This window comes from Aulonocara sp. 'chitande type north' Nkhata Bay, linkage group LG14 (genome assembly GCF_057382095.1).
Source record: "Aulonocara sp. 'chitande type north' Nkhata Bay isolate Kocher_YH1m ecotype deep benthic linkage group LG14, A_spYH_male_GT1.1, whole genome shotgun sequence".
Classification (NCBI taxonomy): domain Eukaryota; kingdom Metazoa; phylum Chordata; class Actinopteri; order Cichliformes; family Cichlidae; genus Aulonocara; species Aulonocara sp. 'chitande type north' Nkhata Bay.
Window position 1 is genome coordinate 24,816,772 of NC_141357.1, and position 9,834 is coordinate 24,826,605.

General features: G+C 40.3%; 2 protein-coding genes across 3 annotated transcripts; one reads left to right on the top strand and one right to left on the bottom strand.

Annotated features, from left to right (window-relative positions):
• Positions 1–2,419: 2,419 nt before the first annotated feature.
• On the top strand, positions 2,420–5,086 carry LOC147314654 (low affinity immunoglobulin gamma Fc region receptor III-B-like). 2 transcript variants are annotated; one of them, XM_086261746.1, is made up of 6 exons: positions 2,420–2,508; positions 2,600–2,635; positions 2,762–3,052; positions 3,564–3,836; positions 4,128–4,400; positions 4,538–5,086. In XM_086261746.1, the coding sequence occupies exons 1-6, from the start codon at positions 2,484–2,486 to the stop codon at positions 4,840–4,842; spliced, it is 1,203 nt and encodes a 400-aa protein (XP_086117872.1). In that variant the 5' UTR covers positions 2,420–2,483; the 3' UTR covers positions 4,843–5,086. The 2 variants fall into 2 exon arrangements, with proteins under 2 accessions (XP_086117872.1, XP_086117873.1); XM_086261747.1 differs by having other exon boundaries at positions 4,498–4,663.
• A 16-nt stretch (positions 5,087–5,102) lies between these two features.
• otol1b (otolin 1b) lies at positions 5,103–9,399 on the bottom strand. Its single transcript, XM_086261748.1, has 4 exons — positions 8,996–9,399; positions 8,818–8,907; positions 7,022–7,093; positions 5,103–6,944 (listed from the first exon to the last, which is right to left on the bottom strand). Exons 1-4 carry the CDS (start codon positions 9,396–9,398, stop codon positions 6,040–6,042), a joined length of 1,470 nt encoding a protein of 489 aa, XP_086117874.1. The 5' UTR covers position 9,399; the 3' UTR covers positions 5,103–6,039.
• Positions 9,400–9,834: the final 435 nt, after the last annotated feature.

The window sequence follows — 9,834 nt, forward strand, 5'->3', positions numbered from 1 at the left end:
GAATGAAGTGGAATTAACCCAGAATTTTAGCTGTGTCTACTGTTCTGTATGGTATCCAGTAGGGGAACACTTTAAGGGTGGCTTCTTGGCAGCATATCTTAAGGATGTGTTTTTCATGACGTGGCTGGTGATCTGCTGTTGATAGCATTTTAGGCCTCTCACTTCTTCTTTTGCTCTACATTTGTCCAATTTACTTAAATTTGTAAGGACACACTTCATACCCTGCTGAGGTTTCAATCACCTTTTTGGTGCTAAACTAGTATTTAGTGGCTTTCAAACTGTTTTATCTTAAATATTTTTCCAATATTTTCACTGATTGAACCACAAAATATGTTTCTGTGACAGGCTGCTAATAAAAAAATGCCTGAAGATACAATTTAAAAATGGTCCTTAGTTATATTGTCTGTAACAAATAAAGACAAAAAAAACAAAAAAAACACATTCCCATGAATATTGTCAGGTATAAGGAGTCGACTAAAAAACAAGAAAAACAAAAGAGAAGCCAAGAAAGCCTCAAGAACTATTGCTCAAGACCTCTTGACTGAAGGAAAAATCAGAGAAAAGAAAAAGAGAACAAGAAAACACACCCTTCCTGTGAAAAACCCCCAGTGATTAATTTTCACTAAAAGGGTTCAAATGAGCTCGAAAGAATAATGCAACAAATAATATTTTACATTTTGTGAGTACAGCTCAACAAAAGCTTATTTTAAACGTGTGCAATGAGGTTGTGGTATTTTTGGCAGTGAATTTTATAAAAACATGGAGTGTCATTCCATTTATTTATATATCTTATATCTTAATGTAGATAAACTGCTTTAGGCTCAATCTAAGTTAAACCCATGTGAACTGCAGCCTCGGTCTCCTGTTTTTAACTAAGTGGTACCTGGTGTGGTCTTCTGCTGCCACAGACCATCTGCTTCGAGGTTTGATGTGGTCACAGATGCTCTTCTGCCGAAGAGTAAGTGTCTACAGCCATCTGAAAAACACGGTGGAGGCTCTGCCATGGCCACTATCTGGAAAATGACTGATTGGCAGCTGAATATATTCACACTGCGGTTCAATGAAAGCATACCTGGATTTAAACAACACACACACACAATGGGACACTGTCAGTCATGGATTGGCCTCCCCACTCTTTAAGTGTGCGCGTGTGTGTGTGTGTGTGTGTGTGTGTGGGGGGGGGGGGGTATGTGTGTATTCACATTGTTTATGTTAATGAGAGTGTGGGGAGTGAGTTGGAGGGTGGGGTGGAGTGGGCTGCTTTTAACCATGTAAAGCACTTTGTGCTACTTTTTTTTTTGTATGAAAAGTGCTTTATAAATAAAGATTGATTGATTGATATTGACGTCTTCGGAAGATTATTTCTCTCTCTTTCTTTCTCATTTTCTTCAGACACCGTGAAAACTACAGAAAACACAGTTTACAACGTAAATATCTCTGAAACCCATTAAAGTCTCTCATGTTAGTGTCAATAAACAGTCTCGAGCTAGCGGAACAGGAAAAATGCAACATAACGGATATTACTGAAAATATCCTCTTATCGCCAATATAAAACATTTATACAACATGATATATACAATATACTGTACATGAAAACCATTACCATGTGCGCTTCTTAGACCACATGCACAATAACATTACTGTTGTGGCTGTAGCTCTGTATCCATGCTAGTTCTGACCCACAATGCCATGGATGTGCTCTCAGCTAAACTCTGGTCACGTGACCATCACAAACTCTACCTCAAACAAACTTTACAGCACTTTACACTTTATAACACTTTTAACAAACCCTTCTTTTGTAATCACATATTTTAGACACGTTTTTAATCAATGCTAGCTACACTTTTGTTTTATCCAATCCATTTTTAACCCTTTCCAACAAATATATGAACTAAATGAAATGTGAATCTATCATAGAAACATATAAAACAAACACCTTCATTTTACAATAACAAATAAACAGAACAACTGTGTTTGCTAATTCTAGAAAATATCAAGTTTCCACATTAAACAGATGAAGAAAAATAGTGTTGTTGGGGAGGACTGTGCAACACATCAGTCCAAAACCTCCCACAGGGGGGTCAGATAACAGGTGACTGTGGGGGAAATAAAACACGATCCACATGGTTTTCATTCTCATCAAGCGATTCAGTGACTCCTTGTGGTCTCTTGATGAAGGAAGAGATCCCTGCTATCAGGATAGAAATGTTTCCTGTGTTAAAAATGGTCAGTTCCCATTTACTTGTAATTATTCTTCCTGTGATGTGACCATGTCAAAAAAATGCCTTCACAGCATAAAAGACAATTTGCCACAAGATGTGGTTTACCATGAAATTAATTTTAGCCTAGGGTAGAAATCTTTTTGGTAAGAAGGATGTCCTGATATGGCGCACCCCGAGGGGGGGAAGAAGCATTTTCACTTCTCCTTTTAGTGAAAATGAATAAATACTCGATCGGTTTCTGTTTCTTGAAGAGTCTCCAAAATGGACAAGCTCATCTCTCTCTTTGGTGAGTTTTCTTCAGCTCATTTAATGAAAATGTACTTTTACATACTGACCTGATGTAACTGTCATTTAAACTTGATTATTTTCTCTTTCAGTTTTTTCAGCACTCTCACAGATTGTAGTGTCTCATGGTATGGACCAAATATTCTTTACAAATATACTTTCAATTTGCACAGATATTATTTTAGAAGTGATCTCAGGATTTACACTCATTACCAAAATAGATCCTTTAAACGTATTCTTCTTTTTTTCTGCAGTTCCCACTGAGACGTCTTTCAGAGCCAACATCGAGTTGGTGTCAGGACATTCAAGGATCTTCTCGGGGGAGAGAGCACACTTGAGATGCAGTATTCCTGATGTGCACAGGTCTAACTGGACCTACCTGTGGTTCAGGGGCTCTGAGGAGCTCTCACAGACTGGGGGGGAATTAAAACTCTGGAATTCCAAAGTTCAAGAGAGCGGGAAATACTACTGCCAAGGAATAAGAAACACGAAGGTGGGAAAGATTCGCACCCAGCAAAGTGTCCCTGTGGAGCTCAAGGTGGACGGTAAGATCTGTTTGTCTGCATGAAAGAAATAAAATTGCTTTGCACGTTAGGCTTCTTTCTTCCTGTGTAATCCTAACACTGGAGCATTGAACATCTATAAGCTTCTTTTCAACTTTAGGTTTTCTGTGCAGCTCATCTAAGACATGCTGTGAGTGATGGCAGCACTTCTTAATACAGCCTGCAACTTATACTGTGACTTTCTAGGGTTTAACATATAAATCTTCTATAATTCTACTTAAAATGTCAATTTGGTACAACAAGGACTTGTTTTGTTTGGGGTTTTTTGTACTTATGTGGTATCTTTTCCCCACCTTATGTTATAACTAGACAGTATATCAGGGGTGCAGGCTGTATTATAGAGTACCTTAACCTCCCCTTCTTGCATTGTAGCATTACGCATTATTGTTAGATGTTGTTACATTAAATGTTAGGAAATTAGTGAATTTCTCCCATTGCTTTACTAATGTAAGATTGGAAGTTATTCAGAGGTAACTCTGTGGTGTTTCCGTAGGTGGCTGGGCGATTCTGCAAGTCCCACGACATCCTCAACTTGTCGGGAGCACATTGGAGGTGACATGTCGTGTCAGAGGGAACCCCCGACTTGAAGAGATTATTTTGTACAAAGATGGCGTTGAAGTAATGAGACAAAACGGTCACAAGCCAGATTTCTATCTGACCAACTTGAGCCTTGAGGACCTAGGAGTATATTCTTGCAGGGCTTCCTGGGATGTGAGGAGACAAACACACTCTGTCATTTCTGCTGGTGCTCATGTACAGATCTTAGGTGAGATTACACAGAATTGTGTGTTCTTATCTTAGGTGTGGTGTAGTTAAAGGAATGACAGCATGCTTTGAGAGATGTGCTAATCTAGATAGTGTTCTTATAAGTGATCCATTTTTTCACCTAGTGCTAAACTTGGTGTGTATAGACCTTCTCCTTTAATGCTGAGCAAGAAAGCCCATATTTCCCACAATGTTAAGTTATTCCTGTTAGTACAATTGAACATAAATATTCTTAGCCTCATGACCTACCACTTTTTTTTTTCTTAAATTAAATCAATGTCTTCTGTCACAGAGGTTCTGTCACAGCCAATTTTGGAGATCATCCCCAACTATGATACTCAGCTAAAGAGGATGAAGCTCATTTGCCATGTGCAGTACAACGCCCCTGCTCCTGCCCCTCCGATAGACTTCTATTTCTACAAAAATAACAGGCGACTGGGACCTGCAACCTCTGACAACTATAATGTAGTGAAACAGACTCCAGGGCTGTACAGCTGCAAGGCCAGGGTGCCTCAGTTGGGCCTCTCGAAGTCCAGTGAACCCAAAAACTTTGGACAAATAAGAGGTATTTAAATTTTAATTTACCCCAGCATTTGTTCTACACCGATAAGCCCCAAAGTTCCTAATGGATTGCTAAAAATGTGATACTTTGTGTGTAAAAGTTGCACAGCCTCAGAGGCCATCTCATCTCTGACCCAACAGAACCTGAGAAGATGCCACCTCTTCATCCTGGACAAAGGCCAGTATTTCGCCTTGCTTCAGCCACAGATGACTTCCAACCTGCTGCTGCTTCATTACCAACCTCCCCTAACCTCTCCTCTCACCAGCCGATCCAGTTCACTCCAGTAAAGAGCACACCATCACAAGCGCCTCCACTGACTTCACAAGCAGTCCCAACCAGTTTGCTGACTACAGACCAGGATTTTGACTCAGCTACAACTCAAGATCAGGCAAATCCATTTGAGGAATCCGGTGACATGTCTGGGGACTCTGCAGATTCTCTTTGATAACTTAGCATACATTACACACAATCTCTCTACTAATCACGCTGGGTCATTGTCACACTTCTGTATTTAACTGTGCAATTTTTCATCTTTTGTATTTGTACTTTGTACAACTAGAAATCTCATATATGAGGTCCTGCACCTGAAATTCTGATATCTCCAGTTAACAAACATCAAGCGCTGTACCAGAATTGTTGGAAATATCTAACACATACATGTTAAAGTCAAATAAAGCATTTCACAAAATGTTATGTACTGCTGGATTTTATTTTCTGTGAACACAATTTCTTTTTACTGCTCCATATTTGAGCAGGACTTCTTATATATTACAATCACTGGTTTAATAAGACACAGGGGTGCAGTCATATTTTGACAGGTTTACATTAAGATTAATGATGCAGCTATCAGTGGTGACTATTTTGAACACATTTGTCTTTTCTATTGATCGCTTTTTGCATACATGTTCACACAGCTTAGGTCATTATGGGTGAAAACAACTAAAAAGGAAGCAGCAGTTAAATCGTGAGAAAAAAGTAGGACCCAAAACGAAGGAGCTTTTTTTTTTGTTTCATGCAAATGAGGCAAGGGTGACACTGGGTCAGGGCATTGACTTGAAGGTTAACTGAAGGAATCAGTAGAGGAACACAGTAATCTTGCTGACAAATAGATAAACAGCACTGATCATATTTTTGTGCTTTATCTTTTGCGTTGGTAGCTGAATAATAAACTTCTGCACGATCTCTCACTTACTGCTGCTACTTTTAATTAGGATGCTTTAACATAAGGAGGCACTGCATGTGCACAAAAATGTTGGATAAATTATACATTTTTTATGCTAAATATTGAACTTTTACACTTTTATCATTTTAAAAAAAACTTAGTTTCTTCTGTCTGGATAACAGGAGATTAGTTTATGATCTTTTACTACTTGTGAACGCCATCTTCCAATAATTACCTCAGGGGTATTTCTTGGGATGCTTTACTCACTGTGTTTTGTGAATTGGACTGTATTTAACCATTATATTTAATTAGGGTGGTGTCAATCAAAACTTTGGAGCACTACTCTGCAGCAGCATTATTGTGTGGCGAGTACTATCCCTTCTTAAGAAGAGGCTAGGCAATAATAGAAGACGTGCAGACCAGCATGTACACTAGCACCACCAGTATTCAGACTTTGTGATAGTAAACACAAAGTGTGCATCACGGCTTGTCTGAGTAAAGCAGAAATCCAGAGAAGATGCTGTCGTCCTCACTGCTGGCATACGCTCCATTCCAGTCTCTGAGCGTCTCCATCCACACCTGATCGCCTGCAGCCAACCGCAGCACCACCAGAGTGGAGGCCTGGTCGATGTCTTGACCGTACAGAGAATCCCGTGTCCTCACTCTCCGTGACCCGTTCACCACCAGCGTGGCTCGCAGCGGCTGATTGCGCACGGTGATGTGGAAGGAGAAGACATAAACTCCAGGGTAGACACATGTAAAGCTGTTGGAAGTTATGTTGAAGTGGTTCTCTTCATTGTAGAAGACTTTGTCGAAGCGGATCGGGAAGCCTGAAGGAGGGAAAGACTTTCTCGGAGAGATACCTACGCTGAAGGCAGAGTGTTTCTGGGGAACCCCTGATCCAGAACCCTTAGCACCTTTGAATCCACGAAAACCCCGCTCACCTCTCATCCCAGGGTAACCTCTTTCCCCTCTCGGTCCTGGAATCCCTCTTATACCTTGTGGTCCTTCTAGCCCCCTCACCCCTGGTTCTCCTTGTGGTCCAGGAGCTCCCGGATCCCCTCGGACACCTATAGGGCCTGGGGAGCCATGCTTGCCATTCTGTCCTGGAATTCCCATCGCTCCTGGGATTCCAGGAGCTCCAGGTTCACCTGGTTCACCTTTGTGTCCTTTCTCTCCATATGAGGCACACTCCCCTCTATCCCCCTTATCTCCTTTTGGTCCATGTACTGTAGCCACTCCTGGAGGCCCAGCTGGCCCCTCTTTTCCAGGTTCTCCTTTCTCACCAGCAGTCCCATTCTTGCCAGGTTCTCCTTTCTGCCCTTTTTCTCCTTTGAGACCTTCCAGTCCTACTTCACCCTTTTCCCCTTTGTAGCCAACATCACCTGTAAGGTAAGGAAAACTGTGTAAAAATAAATGAAGTCAGGTAACAATGAAAAATATAGCCATGAGATTTTTATACCTTTTGGTCCTGGTTTTCCTGGAATGCCTAGTGGCCCACTTGGCCCACTGTTTCCTCTGTCACCTTTGTCCCCTAGAAAATTTGCGAAATACAAATATATTAATTATATTTAAAATATAAATTTATTTTAAAAGAAATTCTCTTAGATGAGGAAAGACAATATATAGATAAATCAACCACTTCATTAGGTATGCCTGAATGCCTGTTAACACAGATATGTAATCAGCCAATCATGTGACAGCATCCTAATGCATTTGGGAATGTAGATGTGCTCAAGAATAGCTGCTGAAGTTCAAGCTGAGCATCAGAATGGGGGAAAAAGTGATTTAAGGGACTTTGAACATGGTCGTTATTGCCAGACAAGCTGGTCAGAGTATCTGCAGATCTGCTGGGATTTCCCCACAAAATCTCTAAGATTTACAGAGAAAAAAAAAAGAGAAAATTTCCAGTGAGCAGAAGTTTTCTATGTGAAAAAGTCTTGTCAGTGGTTAGAGGATAATGACCAAGCTGAGTGGATGGAAGGCAACAGTAACTCACAGTAACAGTACCTAAATAATCACTCCTTGTAAGCGCCATTTATAGTTACTTCATGTTCTTATTTGAGGTAACTTGCTTCATGCACATTCTAAAATTTGATGTTTGAAAATAATGTATATTGTTATTATTTCAGTTTATTTTGAAAAATGTCAACAGGATCTTGTGCTTTATTGTAAAAGGTTTATGTGGAAAATAAACTAAACGGCTGAGCCACACGATGGTTTTACTCGTCGTTGCAAACCAACCAACGCGTAAAAACTGTCGCTTGTCCGTCAGCAGTGTGGTTATTTTAAATATAAGAGAAAGAGAACTCTAACAAATTAATATAGCCACTACACTCCTTACAAAAAAGATATGCACAAGAGCATCTCTGAACACATCAAACCTTTAAGCAGGAGATTACACAAGTGCCACTACTGGCAGCTAAAAACAGGAAACTACAATTTGAATAGGATTTCCAAAATTGGTCAACAGAAAGTTAAAAAAATGTTGCCTGGTCTGATGAGTCACAAGTTTCGAAACGAGCTGTTTTAGAAGATCAGAATTTGGCACAAACAACATAAAACATAACAGCACGACTCTGTCCTGCCTTGTATCAATGGTTCAGGTTGATGTGATGGTGCGGGGGATAGTTTCTTGGCATACTAAAGTCTCCTTAGTACCAAATGAGCAACGTTTAAACACCGAAACCTACCTGAGTGTTGTTGCTGATCACGTCCATCCCTATTCTCTCCTGACTGCTTTCAGCAGGATTACAAATCATGTCACAAAACTCAAATCATCCCAAACTGCTTTCTAGAACCTGACATTCAGTCATGTTCAAGAAATCTGCAGTAACTGTGTGATGCTGTCTTGTCAACATGGACCAAAATCTCTGAGAAATGTTTCAAGCACATTGTTGAATGTATGACATGAAGAATAAAGACAGTTCTGAAGGCAAAAGGAGATCCAACCCAAATTACCAGTATGGTCTTCTGCTGCTGTGGAACATTTACTTCGAGGTTTGATGTGTTGTGAATTCAGAGAAGCTCTTCTGAATACCTTGGTTGTTACAAGTGGTTATTTGGGTTACTCTCACACATGTGGCACTAATAAGTACACCATGCTTAGTCACTTAATCCTTTTGTCCCCATTCTGATGCTCAGTTTGAACTTCAGCAGGTGTCTTGACTATGTCTACATACCTAAATAATAAAGTAGCCAGTGAGTAAATAACATAATACAATATATCATTTTAATAAGTAATTTTTAAGTGTGTACCTTTTTCTCCCTTTAAGCCAATAGGACCACTGATGCCAGGTGGCCCAGGTAAACCAGCTGCTCCTGTAAGGCCTTTTTCTCCAGGTGCCCCTGAATAAAATAAGTGTGAGTGGAAAATCTGAAGCCAAACAAACCAAACAATAATTAATAACATTAAAACATATCAGTGAGTCTATACCTGTCAGGCCTCTTTCTCCTTTCAGGCCCCTGGGCCCTCTCTCCGGTGGGCAGCATTCACAAAAGTTAAAGTAACACTCGTTGTAATCCAGAGTGTAGTTCTCAGGACCAACACCAGGTGGCCCGGTGCCGTCAGGGTAGTGCTGTGGAAAGACATGACTTGGGTTGGTGGTCCTCACTGGGTTGGGCGGGGGATGGGGCTTCACAGGATTTGCAGTTGGGACTATTTTAAGAGTCTTGGGCACGCTGGTGGTTACAAGGCTGTGGACCGTGATCTGAGGGACGGGTTTCTTGGTGTACTGGTACTTTGGCTTCGGAGTAGTCTTAGCTTCAGTGTAGTACACCACAATGAGAGCAACCGCAACTACAGCCACAAGAGTCGACTGGCAGGAAATAATCCTCATGGTTGTCGGGGATCTGAGAGTGCATCGAGACGTTATTCTGATATTTGTCAGACTTTGTTTAATCTTCCATATAATTAAACTTTAAACAAATAAGAAGTTTAAAAAAAGCACATGCTAGCACTTCACTCACAAACGTGGAACAGACTGTACCTCTCAAATTTCTATTGTTTCCATGCATCTATTCCATGTTTATGTTTTCCTCTTTCCTTTTCTGTATTTTAACTTTTCCTAAAATGCCAGTCACAGGTTAGCTCTACTTTTTATTTATTTATTTATTGCTGCAGTCTGATATTCAGTCAATACTGGTTTCTGTTAGTTAGTCAGTTATTTCAGATTTGTTTGAACAAAGCTGGAATCACACTATCAATTTCAGTAATCTACACACAAGCAAAAATATCAAATAAACTTGTACTCTCACTAGTTTAAACTAGGTGAC

Bases quoted from the DNA above. Each gene is read 5' to 3' on its own strand.
- LOC147314654 (XM_086261746.1), top strand. From the start codon at position 2,484: ATGGACAAGCTCATCTCTCTCTTTG. The intron at 2,509-2,599 runs GTGAGTTTTCTT...TTTCTCTTTCAG, and splicing joins CAAGCTCATCTCTCTCTTTG to TTTTTTCAGCACTCTCACAG. The intron at 4,401-4,537 runs GTATTTAAATTT...CTGACCCAACAG, and splicing joins AAACTTTGGACAAATAAGAG to AACCTGAGAAGATGCCACCT.
- otol1b (XM_086261748.1), bottom strand. From the start codon at position 9,398: ATGAGGATTATTTCCTGCCAGTCGACTCTTGTGGCTGTAGTTGCGGTT. The intron at 8,908-8,995 runs GTATAGACTCAC...TATTTTATTCAG, and splicing joins AGGAGAAAGAGGCCTGACAG to GGGCACCTGGAGAAAAAGGC. The intron at 6,945-7,021 runs GTATAAAAATCT...CTTACCTTACAG, and splicing joins AGGAAAACCAGGACCAAAAG to GTGATGTTGGCTACAAAGGG.